The 21902-nt window shown below is 37.9% G+C and overlaps 1 protein-coding gene across 1 annotated transcript in view; it reads left to right on the forward strand.

Moving 5' to 3' along the window:
* Window positions 1-21902, forward strand: part of CCDC85A (coiled-coil domain containing 85A) — a 183200-nt gene that overhangs the window by 124685 nt on the left and 36613 nt on the right. The window contains exon 4 of the mRNA XM_023512067.1: window positions 19375-19451. Coding sequence (XP_023367835.1) covers window positions 19375-19451 — 77 coding nt within the window. The remainder of the gene's footprint in view (window positions 1-19374; window positions 19452-21902) is intronic.

Raw genomic sequence — 21902 nt, forward strand, 5'->3', positions numbered from 1 at the left:
TATTTGGATATTTTGTAATAATTACCTATTAGTATTCTCCAAATCCCAGGTGAGTATATTCAAGGGGCCAGTTGTTGCAGTAACATAAAGAGAATGTTGGCAAAGGCAGGGTAACTTTTAAACACCAGAAAAAAATTCAAAAAGAACTCATTAACACTTGGTAAATATTGTTTTGCAATGAATAAATATTTCATGTTCTTTCTAGATGCTGATAAAAGTAGAATAGAAAAGACAATAAAATAAATAATGGACATAGTTGACACATGTGACAATTCTCTGAACATGTAAGGAATTGATAGCAAGTTAAATTGTATTTAACATGTATTTTATGCATGTACCGGCCATCATCTCAAGTGAGACTTCTGATTTGTGACACTTTCAGCAGCTGACATCAGGTGGAAGACCTAGGCTTCCCAGACCAGGACCCTGTGCAGTTTCCTGGGAGTTGACTAGGGAATTCCCTGGACACCACACACAGAGTGACTGGACAGTGAGCTTAGAATTCAGGTGCTGAGAGATGGAGTAGCAAGACAGAAATGGCCTTACAACCTCTGTAAGGGAGTCTGGGTTGGAGGTTCAGAGAGGTTGGATTGAAGTTGACTTGGGTGCTATGGTATCATCTGCTTGCTTTTTATGTTCAAGTGGGCAGATGATAGTGACAGGAAATTTCTGACCTTGTAAGTTTGAAAAAGCCTTAAATATTCCCCTTCTTTAATGCTCCTCCCTAGGGCACTACCTCTCTAAGAGTATGTGGAGGATATAGCTGAATTTCTATAATTTATTTTTTCTCCTTACACATATATCAAGTGGATAGTCATGTTGGTAATCACAAAGCAAGCACTTTCCCAAACCTCTACACAAAAAGCTGATTGAATCTTATTAGGGCAGAATCGAGGAGCTCTGGCTTCAGAATTATTAGGTGTGCCCCTTTTGAGCGATTCATTTTCTCCACATTTATTAGGAACTAAATTCCTAGCTTGTAAGCAGTGATAGGATATGAGCAGTTGGTCTCTTGATGATAGATTGACTTCTCAGTCACTGCCCATAGACAGCAAATGGGAGAATAAATTTCAAATGAATTGTTGTTTAGACTAAGAAGATTAATCTATCCTCAGATCAGTTCATTAAAATGGTCATTTATGGAAAGATATATACATTGGCAGACGTAAGTGGTGTCTGTCATTTTCCGTGGATTTGAATTGATAGGGACCATGGGCCTATTGCTTTATTCCATCTTTATGTTCCTGGGTACTTCTTAAGGACAGATCACAAATTAAGAACAATTCATCTTTTCCTATTCTTGGGGTCTAACATGATGAGTTAAGAAGCCCTTCTCAGTAAATCTGCTAAGTCAGTAGCCTCAAATAGAGGCCCCAAGTGGGTTGTTGGTGCTAATGACAGAAAGCTGAGCTTCCCACAGAGGGGGAAGGGTGTGCTTCTAGGTGATTCTATTAACAGACCCTCCATTTTCTTGCATTTAAAAAAATCTTGCATCACATTGTCTATTGCTGGTGGGAAATAGATTCGTAATTCTCTTTATGCAGTGCCAATGCTCCCTATAGCTGTGTGCTCCCTGAGGAGCCAGGCTCGAGTAATGTTAATTATTAATTAAAGAAATATAGGCAGGAGACACTCCTCTGGTCAGCCTCCCCCCAGATAGCATACCCTGAGATATCTTATTACACTGGAATTTTCCCAAAAGTATGAAAACATCATTTAATTATTATTTTTAATTAGACTCTCTCGCTGAAACCATTTGAGATGAGGTAGACTCCCCACCCCTCAATCTTAGTATGTTCTAAAGGGGAATATTTTTTGTTGTGATCTTATTTGTACTTCTTATATTTATTTCATAAAGTCAACTGCTTGTATTTTCTTTTAGCTCTCATAGTCTCAAACTTTACAGAGACGTTTTGAACTTTTAAAATGTGGAAAGGTAGTATTTTTATATCCAAGAGGCATGTACCTTAATGTCTATTGGGTTTAATACTGATGTCAGATGTAAGCTTGCAAACTTGAGTAAAACAGAGTTCTTTCCACAAGGCACTTGGAGTTCATGGCCTATTCTATTCATTCCTTTACATTTTTATTTATAAATTTATTTCTCATTTATAATTTAAAGTTTACCTCAAATAGTTAAAGTGACTCTGTTGTGAAAAAAGAGGCAACTCAAATGAAAACTTAAAGATTTTCAATTTTACTAGCTTTGAAAGTTGAAGAAGCACTCTTGTATTTTCTGAGGGTGAATAAAAATTATTGATTTAAAAATGCCATCTTATAATACAGCACAAAGTATTCTAAAGTAATATAAAGTCAATCTGAAAATTGCCATAAGCAGAACAACATGTAACAAATTCATCATATACCCAAAATGATTTAAAATATCCTTTTAGTTATCATATGTCTAATTACCAGCTATATGGAGTTGTATGTGTATTTAGCCTAAAAAATCACTATTTGAAGATTATAGTTATTTTAGGAGTAGAAATTTATTGTAGTATTTACTCCAATTTTTCAGTTATTATAAGTATTGATATATACTTTCAGAGTCCATAGGATTTTGTGGACAAGGATGATTACTTTAAAAAATAGTACATTAAGATATTTGATTTGGGGCAATAATTATCTTCTGTCCAAATGCCTGTGATTGCTTCCATTAGGTAATAAATATAATAATCTCTTTTGTTATCATCCTGGAATAATGTTAACAGCCTTGATAGCCATGACTTTAAATTAAGCCAAGTAAATAATCACTGGGTTTCCCAGTTGTCCAAAAGAGAAGTTTATGAGAGATTTAGGAAAGCAGCTAATATAAAAACTAAAAATAGACATTTACAGGCTACAAGAAACGGTCCTTTGCCTATGTCTGTGGTTTTCTTCTAAGCCTATAGACTTCTGAGACTGGGGTTGTGAGAAGTTAGTGAAAATTTTCATTGGTTGTATTAGGAACAGTGTCTGTATTTACTAAACCCACTAATAACTGGTTGCTGTTGACTGTGACATTTCCCATCTTCATGTTAGCTAACGCTTGTTTACCAGAAGGCACCTGCAGATTAACTGAAGAGATGATGCAAATGTTGAGTCTTAGGAAAGATGTGGGTTTCACTCCTTCACCACCTGCCCACTGAGTGGTAGTGTGGTGTTCAAGTATGTAATGATAAGGAAGAGGGTTTAACTCACGTAGACTCCCTGGGTACCAATCGAATTCTTGAAAATTGTTTAATATGGCCTTCCCTTGGTGTCTCTGCAGTGTCTGTGTGCTCCAGCCTTGAGGAGTGTATGTAATGCTGCAGATGGGGTATGCTGGGCAGACTTCAGTTTGCATTCCAGAATTGCAACCCATTAGCTTTGTAGCTTTGAGGAGTTAATTAACATCTCTAAGCCCTTGATCTTTCATCTGTAAGATTGGAGTAATAATATTTGCCTCACAGTTTTGCAGTGAAGACTAAATATGGGTGAAAATGTATATTTTCTAGCAAAGTATTTGATACATTATAAATCAAAGTTATTAGCCTTTGTTTGTGTCATCTGGTTTGCTCGAATGACCAAATTGACTAGCCTGCTGTTGCCTAGTAACTGTTTACTGAAGGCACAGTGACAGAATCCTTGTGATACCTGAAAAGCCCAAATGAACTTCAAGGGTCAGCAGGAATTTTCCTGGCCAGAACCTTGTCTCCTCACCACACTATTGTAAAGTATTTCTAAAATCAGAGGGCATAAAGAAGTGTGTTAACACATTCGAGTCGCTTTGTGATGGCTATATTTAATAGGACTTTTAAGATTTGTTTCCTATTTCAGTTTTACTAATGATAGCAAGAAAAAACCTAGTATCTTAAGTATAAGACACCATTGTCAAATAAAATGCTTAAATTGTTATTTTGCCAATTTTTGACTGTTTTTCACAAGTATTCAGTAATTTGTTCTTAATAGTAATGTCAAATACTATTCCTTTATACTAGGAATAAAGTGGAAGGATTTTTTTTTTTAGCCTAATGATTTTCTTTATTGTAAAGAATTTATAAGTATACAGAGTTGAGGAGAGAAATCTGGTAAGAAGTTATTCTTACTGTCTGTTCTTTGACAAAGCAGACGATAACATACACTGGGGAAAAGAATCCCTCTTCTATAAATGGTGCTGGTAAAATTGGATAGCCATGTGTAAAAGACTGAAATAGGATCTGCTCTTCTCACTACTCACAAAAATTAATTCATGGTGGATCACAGACCAACTTCAGGCCTAAAACTATAAGAATTCTAGAAGAAAATGTTGGAATTCTCTGTTAGAGATCGTCCTTGACAAATAATTTCTGAAGAAGATGCCCAAAGTAATCACAGCAACAACAGAAATTTTAACATGGTACTTGATTAAATTAAAAGGCCCTCACACAGCCAGAAATTGAATAGACAACCTGTAGAATGGGAGAAAGTATTTGCTTGCTATACATCTGATAAAGAGCTGATAATTAGAATCTATAAAGGACTCAAGCAAATCAGCAAGAAAAAAGTCAGACGCCCCTATAGAGAAGTGGGCAAAAGACATCAATGGAAACTTTTCAAAGGAAGATGGACGAATGGCCAATAAACAGATGCAAAAATGCTCAGTTCTCTGGTCATCAGAGTAATGCAAATCCAAACCACACTGAGGTATTATCTGACTCCAGTGAGAATGGCTTTTATCAAAAAATTCCAAAACAATAGATGCTGGTGTGGACCCTGCAAAGTAGTACAACCTCTATGGAAAATTGCGTGGAGATATCTCAAAGAGGTAAAAGTAGACCTACCATCTAATGAGTAATCCTGCTGGTGGGTATTTACCCAGAGGAAAAACTATCATTTAAAAAAAGACGCATACATATGTATTGAAGCACAATTTATAATTACAGAGATATGGAACCAATGCAAATGTCCATCAATCTATGAGTAGATTAATAAAACATGGAATGTATATGTACATATATACCATGGAGTATTACTCAGCCATTAACAGATGATGAACTAGCATCTTTTACAAGAACCTGGATGGACCTGGATACCATTCTTTTAAGTGAAGTTTTGCAAGAATGGAAAAAGAGACACCACATGTACTTACTATTAAACTGGAACTAATTGATCAATGCTCAGTGTAAAACCCAGCAGAAGGCAAAGAGATCCAAGGGACCCTGAAGGGAGGGGCAGATTCACTCCTACCAGGTGCGGCGCATGGAATCCAGGTGAGGGGTGTCCTTATCAGTTTGAGTCAAACTGTACAAAACAATTCACATAACCAAAGCTTCGTTACTCCCATAATATTCTGGAAAAAAAGAAAAAAAAATCCTGTATGCTCCATGAGGATAAGAAAAAAATATGCAAAAGAAGGCTAATTAATGACACTTAAAATCAAAATGTTATTCCTTGCTACAGAACAGTGAAAACAAGCAGGGTCATTTTCTGAATTCATAAGCTTAATAACACTCAACAAAAGGTTTCTGTAAATTTTAATAGCAGGGTAATCTGGATAATGTTTTACTATGACTCATCAATTTGCACCACAATGTTTGTGCAATTAATTTTGCCCAGTTTTATGAGATTGTAATTGCAGTGAAAGGCTTGTACACACTCAGTGAAAATATACCAGACTTATCAAAATAAAGCATTTGGGGAAATAGCAAAAATCAGGAAGAATAGTATTTTAAAATGTAAATAAACCTCAGATAAATATATTTAACTGCCATAGTTGAAGCAGGTATGTATCTTTAACAGAGATGTCTTTTATTCCCTTTCTTAGGCCATTGCAACATTGTCTTAAATATTCTCTGCTTCCTCAAGGCTTTGGATATGGCAGACATTCCATAAATATTTGTTTAATGATAAATGAAAGAATAGCAACACTTCATACTTACCTTTAGAAATCTGATGTTTTCTGCCTTTAGCAGTTAAACCACTAATAAGCATTATTGTAAAATGCATGACAATTGTAACTGAAGAATTGTGAGTATTAAAGAGTCTTAAAAATAATCTACATCAGTATTCATATTTGACTATTGAAAACTAAAGCCCAATGAAATGAATGTGCCTGGGCAGTCACAGAGTTTCAATTAAAAGGGAACTCCTACCTTCCAACCTAGCACTGCTTGGACTTATTAATAAAATCCTTTCCTCCCATGGATTTGCATTGGCATTTGGTCCTTTACTACTTAAAATTACTTTCCTTGTTTGGGTGTCCTCTTGTTCTGAGTCACTCCTAAAGATCTGTGATACTTGCCTTTTAGGTTAAATCAGTGTGGTTCACTACATTTAAAATTTTTTAAGCTGTGACATATAATAGCCCAACATATAATGTCTTAGTAGTATAGATAATTAATCTAATCTTAATATACATAATATTCATCATGGCATAGTTCAACGGTTAGTATACCTCAGTTCTTCCTTCTTTATAAAGAAAGTCTGTAAGTCACAAGTCGAATAATACTTGAGAACAGGGAGAAATTTTCATCTTTCTTTTGTATAAATTAGGAAAGGCAAGGACCTGGGACCAGTTGCTGAGAAATATTAAATAATTCTTGAAGATGCGTAGAGACAGAAAAAGAAAGAGTTGTCAGCGTTGACTGACATTCTGCTGCTGTGGCTAATGTTTATTAAACACCTGCTCTGTGCTAGCTTTAAGGACTTTTCGCTACTACTGATCATTCACTTAATTTTCATAGTAACCCAGTTAGGAAGGTGCTTATTATCCGCCTATCAGATGGAGAAACGGAGGCATTGGGAAGGTTAAGAAGCTGGCTCAGAATCATTTGGGAGGGCGGATCTGTCACTTGAACCAGGGAAGTCTAACAGAGCCAGCATTCTTAGTCACTGTGCTGGACGTGACTGCTGAATTACCGTTGGAGAGCAAGAAGTCCTAAATGAAGAAGAATGAGGAAAACGTGCTGGAAGGAAGCAGTGAGAGACCAGCGGACCACGAGAGGACTGGCTCAGATTAGGGTGAAGATAAAGAGACCTTATTGAAATGTACCCAAGGAGAAAATACACAAGATTTGTGACTCTGTCTGCCAGGAAGACTGGGTGCTGCTCATTTGCCCGAGGTTCAGGACTGAGGAGACGGGGCTTGGGGCTGGATGCCTGCTCTCTGGTTCTGCCTCCTCCAGGCAGCCTCTGTCCTCAGAGCCTTCCTCATCCCCTGCCTTCCTTCAACAACTCTCTCCTATTGACTTCTGTATTTAAACCAAAACCCTGGATCTCTTCTCTGAGTCCCAGACTTGTCTGTTTAATTGCCTACTCTTTATTTTACTTTAGATGTCTGGGCAAAGTATTAAGCCTAACGTGAACAAAATAGAACTCTTGATTTCAAACCTAGTTGCTCATGCCAAAAACGTGATTATTTCTGATCATCTTTTTCCTTAACACCTCCCCTCTACTGCATACGTGAGCTGTGTTGGCTTTGCCTCCTGGAGGCGTGCTGAATCTGGCTGCTACTTTTCTGCATTGCATCTATGGCTCGTCTCTGAGTCCATCCCATCGCAGCCCTTGGCTGCGGTCACCCTACTACCCTTCTCTTCTCCCGTCTGCCACAGAGCAGGCAGAATGCTCATTTTAAAGTAAATCAGATGACATCATGACAGTACACTACATTTCCCCGTCCCCAATGGCTTCCTACTGCAAACAGTACAAAATTTAAGCTCTTTCCATTGGTTTACACGCCTTGGGACTCGTCTCCTACCCAGGAGGTAAGGGTGGGAGACAAGTCCAACTCCATCTTCTCCACCCTCTCCCTTCTCCCTTCTCTTCCTTGACCTCACATAGTCCTCTTCAGCCTTCTTTCTGTTCCTTGAGTGCCTCAGACTCATTCCAATCTTAGGGAGTTTTCATTTTCTCTTTTGGTACTTGGAAAGCGCCTTCCCAGATCTTTACATTCCGTTCTCCACTTGGATGTCCCAGATCTCTGATGGTGTAGTTCTAAGCTAAAGTTGTGGGGGGCGTACAGGCCAGCAGTGGATTTAGTTATGTGTATCTGTCTGTTTTTCCTATTAGAATGTTCTTGGAGGCAAGAAGCCTTATGTGTTTGTTTTTCAATGGAATGTGTTAGAACGTGAAAAAAAGTCCCTGGCACCATACTGCTTAATAAATACACAATAATACAGCGATTACCAACTATTTGTTGATAAATATATGAGAAAACCTAACATACAAAAAATGTTCCAAAGTATGTGGTCTTTCTAATTTTGTTTATTTAGCTAGATTTATTTGAAATGATCACTTTGTGTACAGATAGATAATGCTAAATAAAATGATGTGAAAACTTCGCTTTTTTAATATAAGGGAACATTTCTCAATTATTACACCATGAGTTTGTTTTGCCAACTGTTATTTTATAGCCAGTGTAGAGAATATATATAGGCTAAAGTGAACAAAATTTTTATGAATTCCCAATTGATAAAGTTCAAATTCATGATGCGTTTCTGTATACTTTGAGAAAAATTGTTATTTTTCTGAAAACATAATGATAATAAAAAGGCAACCATATATAGGCTTTTAAAAATGTCTAAATATACATAAAGAGGCATACTAATTGTTCCAAGAGAAAATAAGATTTTTCTAGGTTTACTGTCCCTTGAAAATGCGTTTTTACAGATTTCGTTTTTTGTGTATTCATTGATAATACCAACAAGATGCGCTTATGAGGGGCTATATACATAAAGGAAAATTGTTACACTTATTAAAGTGACATCCATTTTTATCCTCTGGCATTAGGCAGAGGAGGTTATTTTCTCTGGGAAATGACAACACTAACAGCAGCAACGTGCCAGCGCAAAGTAAGACACATTTTATCCCCAAATAGCTGTTAAAATGGTATTCATGGTAAATAGCTTTTTAGAGTTAGAAATATTTTCGATATAGTCCCCTGTTCTTTAGCCCAATTTATTGCTACTTACCTAGTACCTCTTTTGCAAGGTTGATGCTTTCAAAGGGAAGAGTAAATGTGAAGGCAATTTTAGAGCATAAAAAAGTTCCTCTGAACCACGCTTCTGTTTAGATTGCTTGTTATTGTGTGTTTTATAGGTGGGAATTTGAGTGCATTTTAAGTAACTGCTTTAAACTATCCTGGGAACAACAAAACTTTGAGTAGCAGCTAGGGCAATCAGGAGCAGAATGACAAGGGCGTTCATTCTGTCTTTCTTTCCCTCCTTCAACAATAAGTTACTGAATACATTCTAGGATATAGCACTGTGCTTGTCACAGGGAAGCTTGGAAAAGAACCTGCCCTAGCTCATATAGAGAGGGAAATGGAAGCTCAGACAGCCAGGTGCCAGTTCCCAAGGGACAGGTAAACTGGTAGAAGATAGCAAATACTTGACAAAATTACCTTTTCCTCCATTTTTGTTTTTTTTTGATACAGAGTCTGGCTCTATCACCTGGGCTAGAGTGTAGTGGCATCAATATAGCTCACAGCAACCTTAAACTCTTGAGCTCAGATGATCTTCCTGCCTCAGCCTCCCAACTAGCTGGGACTACAGGTGACTGCCTCAAAGCCCAGCTAAATTTTTTTTTTTTTAATTAAAGATGGGGTCTTGATCTTGCTCGGGCTGGTCTTGAACTCCTGAGCTCAAGTGATTCTCCCATCCACACTTCCCAGAGTGCTAGGATTATAGACGTGAGCTCCATTTTAAAATCTCTTTTGGAAAAAAGAAGTAAGTTGAACAAATTTATGGTGGTTATTTTCCGGTTCAAAAGTTAGGACACAGCCCCTGATAATTTTTTTTCCTGATTTCTAAAATGATTTATGTGCAAATCACTAGTTTGAGATATCCATTTAATTACTTATTCTTTGATAGATAATAACAGATGAAATAAAATCAGAATTATTTCAGAAAAGACAACACTTTATGAGAACAGCACTAAAGTTTGTCTGTCAAACCCTTCTTGGAAAATGATTCTGTATTTTCAGACTTCATTCCGATTAAAATAAATCGGATGTCACATTGCACTGTTTTTTGTTTTCCTTTGAAATGACAACATTTTTCCTTTATAAAGAAACCTAATCTTGTTTCGGTAAGGACCTCTGACCTCTCCTCTCTGCTCGCTCAAGCCCCTCGCTCAGTGTGCAGCTGGCACCTGCCCTGTGCAGTGTCCATGACCGTTGGTGCCCCTTGTAGGAAGGGACTGGGGAAAAAAATGTCCAGGTGAAGTTTCAGTTTCTTCCAGTGGATATTTTTAACCAAAAATGAACCTTATTCAGATTTCCAGCTGAAAGGCATTTATATCGTATTATACAATTTTGGTGGTAGAAATAGTCCATATTTTGCAGACCCCCCTCACCTGACACAATTGTTTCTCTCTTCTTCCCCACTCTTTCCTTCCTCCCATACCAAGTCTTGATCCTTTTGAGATTAATGAAATCCATTGATTGGGTAGTTTTAAACAACAGAAATTTATTGCTCACAGTTCTAGAAGTCAGGGAGTCCAAGATTAAGTTGCTGGCAGATTTGGTGTCTGGTGAAGGTCTGTTCCCCGTAGGTAATGCCTGCCGTGTGTCCTCCCACGGTGCAGGGCAGAGGCTCCCTCAAGCCTCTTTTATAAGAGGACTGATCCCTCATGACCTAATCACCTCTTAAGACCACCACTGTTGGGGAGGGCTTAGGCTTCAGCATATGTTTTTTGGGGGAACATAAACATTCAGACCACAGCACCTGTGTACATGTGCACACTTTCTCTCTCTCATTTATAAACACACATACACCTTTTTGAGCCCAGTGAACACTTCAGCTGTTCTTACTGAAATTACTCACAAATCACTGGATCTAACATCATTTGAGAACCAGTCTGAAGTTTCTATCCAAGTTTAATGTTCTGTAGAATAATTTTCAAATGGTACAACCGAATTGATTTTGGGTTCTATTTAAATACAAATCTTGTGTTGCCTGAGATGACTGAAAAGTATAAGCCTGTATTATGAAATAATTTCCTTTCAGGGCACTGTCTACACGACTGATTGATTCATTCAATAAAGTTTTATAGTGTCAGACACTATTCTAGACAGTTGACTATGTCACTCAACACCGCAGGCAAAGATCCTGCCTTGCGGAGTTTATATTCTGGTAGGGAAAGACAGATCTTATATAATAAACATCACATAGGAAAAGGGTAATTTATATGATAGAACTAAATAAGATATTTTGATGAAAATGAGGAAGTAAAACAAGATAAAGAAAATAGGAGTGTAGGCTACAGGTGGTGGCAGGTTGCAGGATTAAATGATGAGGGTTGGATGAGTCTCACTTGTAAGTTGTGATTTGAGTAAAGACTTGTAGGAGGCAAGGAAGTTAGCCCAGCTGTCTAGGGAAAGAACATCCCAGAAAGAGAGTACCACTAAGGCCAAGTTCCTTAGGCAGGAAAACACTTGTGGCATTCAGAAACAAAAGGTCCCATGGCAGGAGCAGAGAGAGTGAGGGTATGAATTTGGAGAGATAAATGGTGGTCAGATCATGTAAGGGCTCTGGCGGACTTTTTAAGGACTTTGGCTTAATATGAAGCCAAATGGTAAGCTACCACTGGGATTGGAATGAAGAATGATATGATAGGACTGGGTATTTTATAATAGAAGGAAAACCCTGCCTGCTGTAGGTCTGGAATAGACCATGAATGAAAATAGACCTGCGGAAGGAGCCAGTAAGAATAGAAGCAGGGACACCGGTTAAGAAATGAGTGGATTCTCAGGTTATTTTGGAGGTGGGGTCAACAGAATTTCCCAATGGGTGGGAAGTGGGATGTGAGAGAGAGGCACCATGCACAATGCCAAGGTTTTTGTTAAAAGAAAGAATACTAGTTGAAGAGCCTGAAATGAGTCTAAGTACAAACAGCCAAAAAGAGCACAAGACTTTAAAAATCCAAGCAGTGGAGGAAGGTGACAAGACAAACAGATCCCTGTTTCAAGCTGCTGTCACTTCCCCCTCAGGACTGCAATCCAGAATGCGAGTCTCCCAGCCTGGGTCTGAGCACCACTCTTCCTCCTGCCTAGAACTCTCATCTCCCAAATCTTCACTGTCATAGTCCTCAGAAAGCCCTTCCCAGTCTACGTCCCCTGTCTTCCCCAGATCTCTGTATCCTTGTACCCTCACTCGTCACCTTTATGAAACACTTTGTTAGCTTTTTATTGCATGTCTTCCCCACTAGAATGGGAGCTCTGTCAACATCCAGATCTTACAACCCTGGCTGCTCACTGTATTGTCAGTACCTAGAACAGCATCCTGCCCACAGCAGATGGTAACTATTGGATGAAGAAGTCATTTAATATTTAAGTACATCATCAAGTATGCATTAACTCCTGCAGGGAATACCACCAGGCAATGTGTGGAGATTGCAGAAATATTAATACTTCCATGTGTCATTTTGAAAAGAAATAACACTGTGAGAAAGTAGATAAAGAAATCACAAGACATTCAATATATGACTCATGGACAAATAAGTTGAGGGGAAAGAAAACTGAAAGAGATTCATGGCATGGAAGAATTTACCATTGTAGAATTACCAGCCTTCAGAGTTGCGGGGACCAACCTAACAGCATACATAGGTGGAAAGATTTGCAAAGTCTCGTGCTTTCTCTGAATACCTCCAATAACGTGGGCTCATTATTGCACAAAGCAGTTTATTCTAATCTTTGTCAAACCTAATTATTAGAAAGCTATTTTTCATTCTGTGAATAGAAGAATGGGGAGTATTTATCTAGGCACAGTAGCCTAAGGAAAGTATTTCAGGTTAGGTTAAGGTGTAGGCAGAGACACAGAGCTAAGAGAGCTCTGGGCCTATGAGAAAATGAACAGGTTGCATGAGAGGAGAGGGGTAGGAAGTATCCATGTGATATCTCTTTCAGGGAGCTCAGAGAAAAGGATCTGAGAAGAATAGAATTTGCTGCATAGATAGAGCAAGGCCTGATATTAGTTTTTACTTATTTAGGGCAATTAAGGCCCCATGGGGGGGGGGGAAACCCCAATGATCTCTCTGCTAATAAGACAGTCTAAATTAAATATCCAGGCAAAAATCTGAAAGTGCTGATTCCAGCAAATTTTTTAAAATAAGAAAGCCATCAAATTGTAGCGAGAGATGTAATCCCTTGTACTGTGGAGCTAATATGGATTCTAAGTAGGAGGCTGATCTCTGCTTGCCTGAGGAAGAAAGAGAAAGTCTTTTTGTCAGAGCAGTAATAATTTTAAAAATATATAATCCTGGATTAATTTTCTTAGGAATGTGAAAAAGTCTGTGAATAGTGAGATCTGTTTGGAACTCACAGTAGCCATGTATTTAGAGCTTGGGATTTATTAACAAGATTCCCCATGAATTGGAAATCATATGGCCACTGGACTCCTGCTGAAGAGACTATCTTAGTCCATTTTGTGTTGCACTGACAGAATACCACCGACGGGGTCATTTCTAATGAGTAGAAATAGATGGGCTCATCATCCCGTGGCTGACAGCAGAAGGGCAAGAGGGTACCAGGGGGTGAAACTGATCCCTTTATAAGGGCACCCAGCCCACCCATGAAGGTAGCACCTTCAGGGCCCAATCACCTTTTAAAGGTCTCACCACTTAATACTGTTACAATGGCAATTAGACTTCAACATGAGTTTTGGAGAGAACTCATGGCCACCATAGTCTTCTAAATGATTTTTCTCCCATACACTCTTAAAATGCTATGGTTTGTGTTAGAAAGGACCATTAGCAGATTTTATTTTCTGCCCTGACATTTTAGAGATGTGACAACACTAATCAAAACCACTCAGAAGTTTGATAAATCTTAAGACAGTTGCAACTACCAATAATAAGCCTTTTATGTATAGTAATGGGAGTAATTCATGGATGATTTTAAGGACGAATATTTCTGTAGAGAGAGAAACATTGCTTTAGACACCAAAGGGAAGTGCAGAGGGTTTAATGTTTTGACCAGAGTGTTTTTAAACTAACAGAGGAAAAGATTGAGCTCCTTTGTATGATTGAATGTGTTTCAGGTTATTTAAAGCAAAATCAAGTGAATGATATTATCTAAGAAAAATATCAAGTTATTGTAGAGTTAAATCCATCAAGAACGGATAACTTAATATTTATGTATGTAAGAAGCTTGACATAACGTGATTATTAAAAGATCCAAGCTGAGAATCACTATGCTACCCAGCTATTAAAACAAAATTGTGTGAATATATTTGCCTAATCACCAGTTTGGGGGCCGACTTCACTACTCTCTGGACTTTAGTTGACTCATCTGCAGAATAAGTCAGCCGTTTGAGGGACAAATTGAACTAGAAGTCTTTAAGATGCCTTTCACTTCTAACTCTGGAATCATTCAGAAGATGTAGAATTTGTGGAATTCTTATTCATATTTTTTACATTTGTGAACTTTTACATTTAGGGTCAGAGGAAAGTGAGATGCAGGAAGAGATGTGGTTTCCACTTTGAGAATATGCTTGAAATTTACCCAAAGAACGTTGTGAGAATGTCATTGGATTTTTGCATCAATATTATTTGCTTCACCTTGCTTTTCCGATGCCTTTTTGTCCACAAGTTTCGCGTGAGGGAGGGAGAGAAATGAAATACTTTGGGGGGAGGTAAGCAAATTGCCATTGGGATTACTGTGATTTGACATCTCATTTTCCAGGTCTGTGCCCGTGGGCGCACCCTGGCCTTTCCTCCTTTTGCTCCACTGCCTGTGTGTTCCTTTCTCTGTGTCCTGTCTGTGATTCCTTTCCTCCTCCTCTGTTTGCAGCAAGATCATTCTTGGTTTGTGACCCTGTCCACCCAGTGGCCCCAGTCATACCTCTCTGGCCTATCAAAATTTTGTGGCTCCATTTTAAACTCGAGTTTCTCCTCCATAAGAAATACGGCCAATATTGATCTTTCTCTTGACTCCTGTTTCATAGAATTCGGGTCTGAAGTGGATATTACCTTAATGGTTTTCACTTTCTTCCTCTTATTTCCCCCCAATTAGTTTTAGGTTCCTTGAATAGAGGGGCTTCTTTAATCCATTGTCTATATTAATATCTGTGTAGTTTATAGCAGAGAATTTGTTTTTTTTTTTTTTGTTTTTTTTTTGGATGTTTTGGAGCCTCTTTCTCAGAGGTCTGAAAGCCAAAATGGCATTCTGGAATCTCAGTCTTACAAAGCTGTCAGCCCCTGGTAAAAAATGCAATGGCCTATTGAAATTACAGCATCTTCTAATGCAGTGTTCTGGTTATCACTGTGTGACAAAAGGAATGCCAGTTCTTGCCAGACAGGTCTCCAGGTCAGTCAGCGTACAGCTGTGCGTCATGTTGTCTCTGTGTAATGGGAGACCAGCTTAGTTTAGAGTTGACATCCTTTGGAAAGGAAGAAGGAAGGAAAACGCACACTCTACACGTACGGGGAAGAGGTTCGAGCAGATGTGGTGAAATATGTTCCGGCACTCAGGAGGCTTCTCAGCTTGCTTTCTTATACCATAAAAATATTCAGCCAATTTTTTTTTCTAGTGATCAACTATAACTGGGACATGGAGAGTTGGAGTGTGATGTGACTTTTTTTAAAGTGTGGTATTTCTTTTTCTTTTCTTTCTTTTTTTTTTTTTTTTTGCAGTTTTTGGCCAGGGCTGGGTTTGAATCTGCCACCTCTGGTATTTGGGGCTGGTGCACTACTCCTTTGAGCCATAGGCACTGCCCTAAAATGTGATATTTCTTATACTATATCCTATTCTGTTTCATTTAAAAATAGTTAAATTTTTTTATCCTATTATTGGTTATATACTACTAGCGAGGCTCAGTTGACTAATGGTATAATAACAAATAAACCTTAAAATCCCAGGGGCTTATGAAGAAAACAAATATTTCAGTTTTTTTTGTTTTTATTTTTACTTATTTATTTTTTTGAGATGTAGTCTTACTCTGTCACTATCAGTAGAGTGCTGTGGCCTTATAGCTCACAGAAACCTCAAACTGTTGGGTTCAAGCTACCCCCTTGCCGCAGCGTTCGGAATAGCTGGGACTACAGTGCCTGCAACAACACCAGGCTATTTTTGGAGATGGGCTCTCGCTCTGGCTCAGGCTGGTCTTGAACTCCTGAGCTCAGGCAATCTACCTGTGTCAGCCTCCCAGAGTGTTAGGATTATAGGCGTGAGCCACCACACCTGGCTAGTTTCGTTTTTCTTATGTCGCAATTGGAAGATTGGGTGGTTTTGGTACTCCCCAGCTGGCTCTTCCTGCAAGGATTCAGGGACCCTATGCTGATATATTCCAGAGACATATTTGCCTATTCTACTTTGTTAAAGGATGGTATAATCAGTTTATCTATTGAACAAAACAAAATAAAACATGAGTACTTTTATGCATGCAGATCAGATTCTTCCTTCCCCATTCAATTTTTTTTTATTTGAAGTATTCATTAATTGTTAATTACAGCAAAACCTAAGAGCCTGAAACCATTAACAGGATTGTAGACCTCAGCACATGGACTTGTTCTTGTAAAAGACAACTTGTATTCTGAAAAGTTTGTTAAGATTTACAATAACCCCCTCTTTTATCCTAGGCTATAGTTGTATTTCATGTTTCATATGCAAATGTGAGTGATTATAAATTGGTTTCACAGTAGTACTGAGTACATTGGATTATTTTGGTGGAGGAGATAGGAAAGGAGGGGGGTGGGTTGATAGAGGGAGGGTTGGTAGGGGGACCACTCCTATGGAGCATATTGCAAGTACAAGTTGGATCTACCAGGTGTAGAGCATAAATGTCTTAATCCTGTAATTGGGTGTAAGTGATGAAGGCTATGTAAGCATCCCAATTTGTACAAATAATTAACCATTTGATTGATTATTGAATGCCATTTGATTGATTATTATAATGCCATTGAATACTATAATGGCATAAATGTATTTATGATCTATGTACGAATGACTTAATTAATAAAAAAGAATTACTGCTTCCACCTTCTACTTAAATTGAGAACTCATTCAAAAAAAAAAAAAAAGATTTACAATAACTGGCCTTCTTTTCACCCCAACTCTAGAACAGTGTCTGACAAAACTCAGTGACACAGTGTTTGTTGAATGAAAACTCAAAACTTTTCTTACCTCTCACTGTAAAGCTAATTTTTTTCATTATATTACCTGTTTAAAAATACTTCCTATCTCAGAGTGGCACTTGTGGCTCAAAGGAGTAGGGCACCGGCCCCATATGCTGAAGGTGGCAGGTTCAAACCCAGCCCTGGCCAAAAACTGCAAAAAAAAAAAAAAAAAAATTTCCTATCTCCTCCTATCCTGGCCCATATTTGCAATGCATGCTTTGGAATGAATATTTGGACTTGATGTTCAAGCCCAAATTCAACTTTAAAAATAGGAGGAAGAGAATATTTCCCAAACTGAAGAACTCCCCCCCTTTTCTCCTGAACTAACATAAGTCTTCTGTAACTTGAGACTTAGTGAAAGCATCAGATATGTAAACTGTAAAGATGAAAAGAAGAGAGAAATAGATTAAAGAGACTAAAGATAGTCCCTAAATTAAAACAAATTCCATTCAGTGGCATTTTTCAAATATCACCTGAATCACTCTGTCTGGAGTCTTTTCAGCTGCTTTATACATCACAGCCTTAGAGACCGCACAGTATGGGGCAGAAAAGATAAGGCATCAATTATGAACAAAGGAGAAAAGAATTTTATGTTTTCATGGTTTAAATAGAATATTGCTGATCAATTTTTCACTTGAATGACCCTTATCAAATGATTGTTTTTCTAGAGCAGAAAGCAGGGTTTGAAAAACTCTATAAATCAAGCAATCTGCATTCACGTCTTGATGATCTGCAAATCACTTACTTTCATTTGCTAGAGTAAGGCAGACTCACAAAATCAATAGTCTTGCTATTTGTTTATGCTGTATACATTTTTCCTCTTTGGAAGAGTTCATAAAGCTGAGTTTTAACATTTTATTGAACTAAAAAAAAAATGAGAGAGTATCTCTAGCAAACGTCTTCGGTTCTCTTTACCTGTGTTTCTGTTGTCTTGTATGAGGAATGCTCATTTTGAGCATTGGTGAGAGGTCGGTCGCTCAATGTGTTATGTCAGTGATGGGCCTTTCTGCAAATAATTTATGAAAATAGGTATGCGGTAACCTGGTCAGAGATGAGCTTAATTGTGTTTGTGAGTTAAGGACTGACACATATTTTAGAAAATAAAATGTTAACTTATTTCTTTGGAGGTCACAAAAATGGAATTGGGTTCGTATAAAGAATTTTCACATGAGAATAATACAGAGTTTCCATGAGGATTTCAGATCAGAGTATTGGTTTAAATCAATATCCATCCCAAACTCAAACGGTTAGGGGCAGTAAATATTTGCCTGTTAAACGCATTACCATCTTGCCTCTTGCTCTTTGTGTTTCTGAGACTGAGAGCATGAACCCTAAAGAGATTCTGTGCTTTCATATTAACTATGGAAATCTGCTCTGGAGGAATTCTATTGTGATACCACGTACCTTTCACTGTACCTGAAATATGTTCTTGTGTAATAAATGAATTGCTACCATTTACCAAATAATGTACTTGAATATTTTCCCTTAGGTTCCTATCAGATTGTTCCCAAAATTGAAACTCAGCTTGCCTTCATGTCTGACCCTCTTCCTGACCTATAGTTATAAATTTTAGAGTTTCAGTAGAGTTTCAGTAGAGAAGAGTAAACATAATGCTGACTCTGGGTTTTGAGCACACACCTGAGCTTGTCAAGAATTGAAAACAAGAATCAATTTCTGGTCTGCCCCTGGCTTACCTAAAGATTTGAGGAAAAGTTGGGTCTGCCTCCCATCCCGCTTAGCTAAAATCAAAATTCAGCCTGACTCTAAATATTTAGTGCTTTCACAGCTTTTCTATGGATTTTATGTCGTCTTAATATCTATAGGTATAAAAGAAGAAAAAATGTTCTCTTAAGACTTGAAATATTTATTGGGAAAATAAAGGGAACTGGATATTTGCCATTTTGTTTTATTTTCTATTTTTTAATAAGGCCTTGTAGTTTATTTTGATTATAGTTAAAATTACAAAACAGTCTTATGTGTGGGCCAATTCGTTGAAAACTGAAAATGAACAAAATAAGGACAAAAGATGGAATAATTGTCTTTACAATGCTTAATGTTCTGAGGGCTGGTTGGTGTACAAAACCTGCGATCTCATCACTTGTCAATTTTTCTAAGTCTTCTTAATACTGTCAAATCATTCAAAACTGTTTGTAATTTCAACAGTTTCTGTGTTCTGATGTTTTAGGGGGAGGATTGTTTAATTCTTTTTTAAATGACCAACCAAATCTCTACCCAATTTGAATAAATCAAGCCAGAAATGTCCTGACAGTGCACCAAACGAGACCTGTGTGTATAATGTGAGTTCTTTCTTTTTAATTTTAGAATCAACCTTGTCCTATGTTAGGCAGCTGGAGGCAAGAGTAAGACAGCTGGAGGAAGAAAATCGCATGCTGCCCCAGGTGGGTGACTTCCAGAAGCTCATAGCTAGTCAGTGTCATTTGAGTTGTAGCATTTTATTTGGAATTTAAAATCTCAGTTACATTTGCTCCTTTAAATGACAGACATCATTTCGCAAATAGTCATTCATCAATGTAGAGTGTGGTTATGTTCCATGATGGCCATCGTATTATTCAGATTTCTAAGTGTTATACTGAAGGATGCAGATGTCTGAAATAAGAATGTGAAGTAATTGGGGAAGGAAGAACAAAGGAGAAAGAGGAAATGAAGAGACGTAGTAAAGTGAAGACACTCTGAATAGTGCTGCTCACGTGCTTTGTGCATGTAGTGGGGGGGTGTCGGGACGGTACTCTTATTTAAGTTGGAAATTGGCTAATTTATGAACTAGTCATAGCGTAGGCAGCTTGAAGGTGTCACATTTTAACAAAATCCAGACTTTCTAAAATTCTTTGTGATATAATTGAACTCCTTCAATGCAACCATGTGCTGACAGTAATTGACAGATTTTACTCTGGGACTTCTTTGTGAATATTAAGTGGTACCTTTTCTGGTATGTTTAATGTCTTGCCATGTTTTTCAGTTATAGAATCATTTTTGTGGGCTAACTTGTTGGTCTGGGGGGTGGTTATTTTGAAAAACTGTGTTTTAATGTTTTACAAAAAGAAGTTTTCTAATTAGTCACTAGGGTTCGTCCCACATTCTGGCAATTAATTCTGTTTTATAAAAGATTAAGGGAATATTATACCTCAAACAGTAGTTTAAATAAAAAGACAAAAATTGGTTATATTTTAGGAGAAGAGATTGGAACATCAATGCCAAGACCCTTTGGGAGGACATTACAGGTCTTTAATCTTGTTTTGGTTTTAAACTACTTTTGCTATTAATGATGATTTGAGCTTTCAAATACTGTGTCTAAGAATGCCTTTTTCTTTATGGCATTGGCCAACAATCTACTATAGCAGCCCGTATACCTTATGGCTAGGAGGAGTCAGAGTTATAGGAAATACCTGTAATGGAACACCTTGGTGAAAAGGGCATGGAGAGAGATTTGGTTCTAACAAGCATGAGTGAGCTCGTGAGATGAGAGCATTGGTGAATTGGCAGTCTCTACACCTGTGGTGTTGAGACGCACGAGCTCAGCCTTAGATTAGGCTGGAGGAGAAGGCAGTCAAGAGGCATGTGCATTCTATCACAGATCTACTTACTCTGTCTCCTCTCCTGCCTGCAGAATGCCAGCACGGCGTCTCTCTGCTGAAGATTACCAAGCTCTGCCAAAGACTAAGATCTATCTGTTCTAAGAAGACTGCTTTACTCTCTCTAAGACTCTCTCTCTCTCTCCCCCTGCCCCAGCTTAAGTAGATAGCCCTCAAGCACCTAAGAGTAACTGTTCCTGAGCAAGGTAGCTTAGTGGTCCGCGTCCAAAACCTACCTAAGCTGGGCCCGAGACCTGGCCAGTCCCGGGCCCTGACAAGCGGTGTCAGAAGCAGATCCTGACAAGTGGTGCCAGAAGTGGGATAGTGGATGCCACTGACAATCTACCCAGTAATCATGAGATGAAATGAAATGAATCTACAGTAGGCTTCCCTTTCACAGGACATATGTTCCAAGATCACAAGTGGGTGCTTGAAACTGCAGGCAGTACTGACCTTATCTATAATATCTTTTCTCCTATATGTACATTTGTATGATAAAGTTTAATTTTTTAATTTGGCATAGTAAAATATTAACAACAATAACTAATAATTAAGTTATTGTTAGTAAAGCTTTATTAAGTAAAATAGGGATTACTTAAACATAGGCCCTGCGATACCGTGATAGTTGATCTGATAACCGAGACAACTGCTAAGTGACCACTGACAGGCAGGAAGTGCAGACAGCATGGACGGGCAGGACAGAGTAGAACAGTGAGAGAGTTCATCATGCTTGTCAGAATGGCTTGAATTGTAACACTTATGAATTGTTTATTTCTGGAATTTTCCATGTAATATTTTTGGACTGCATTTGACCACAGGTCACTGAACCCAGGGATTAGAAGAGATTACTGTATTTGCCACTTTCCTCACACTGTCCGTATGTGAAACTTCATGACGAGGAGATTGTGTCATGAAATAAAATACTACTACTAATTTTTTCATTTAACTTCCCTTTTTAAAAATTTAATTTAATTTTATTCTATTTATTTATTGCCTTTTTGTCTTTTATATGATTGACAGTCAGTGCTTGGTAGGGCCTTTGACTGAAAACTCCCAACTTCTTCCTTGTTACCAAAAAACTGAAAAAAAATATAGTTAATTAAATAGGGTTATATCATCTCTCAGGCATCTGGGAATGTAGAAGAAAAGAAATAGAAAAAAAAAATGATGTTTCTTCATTTCTCTCTGAGAGGAAAGTGAGGCTGACATCAAACATGGAAGTACAGGCAGGCATGCCATCTTATTTTAAAGAGAGGCATG

This window comes from Otolemur garnettii, unplaced genomic scaffold (assembly GCF_000181295.1).
Source record: "Otolemur garnettii isolate 467f Iridium unplaced genomic scaffold, OtoGar3 scaffold00024, whole genome shotgun sequence".
NCBI classification, from domain to species: domain Eukaryota; kingdom Metazoa; phylum Chordata; class Mammalia; order Primates; family Galagidae; genus Otolemur; species Otolemur garnettii.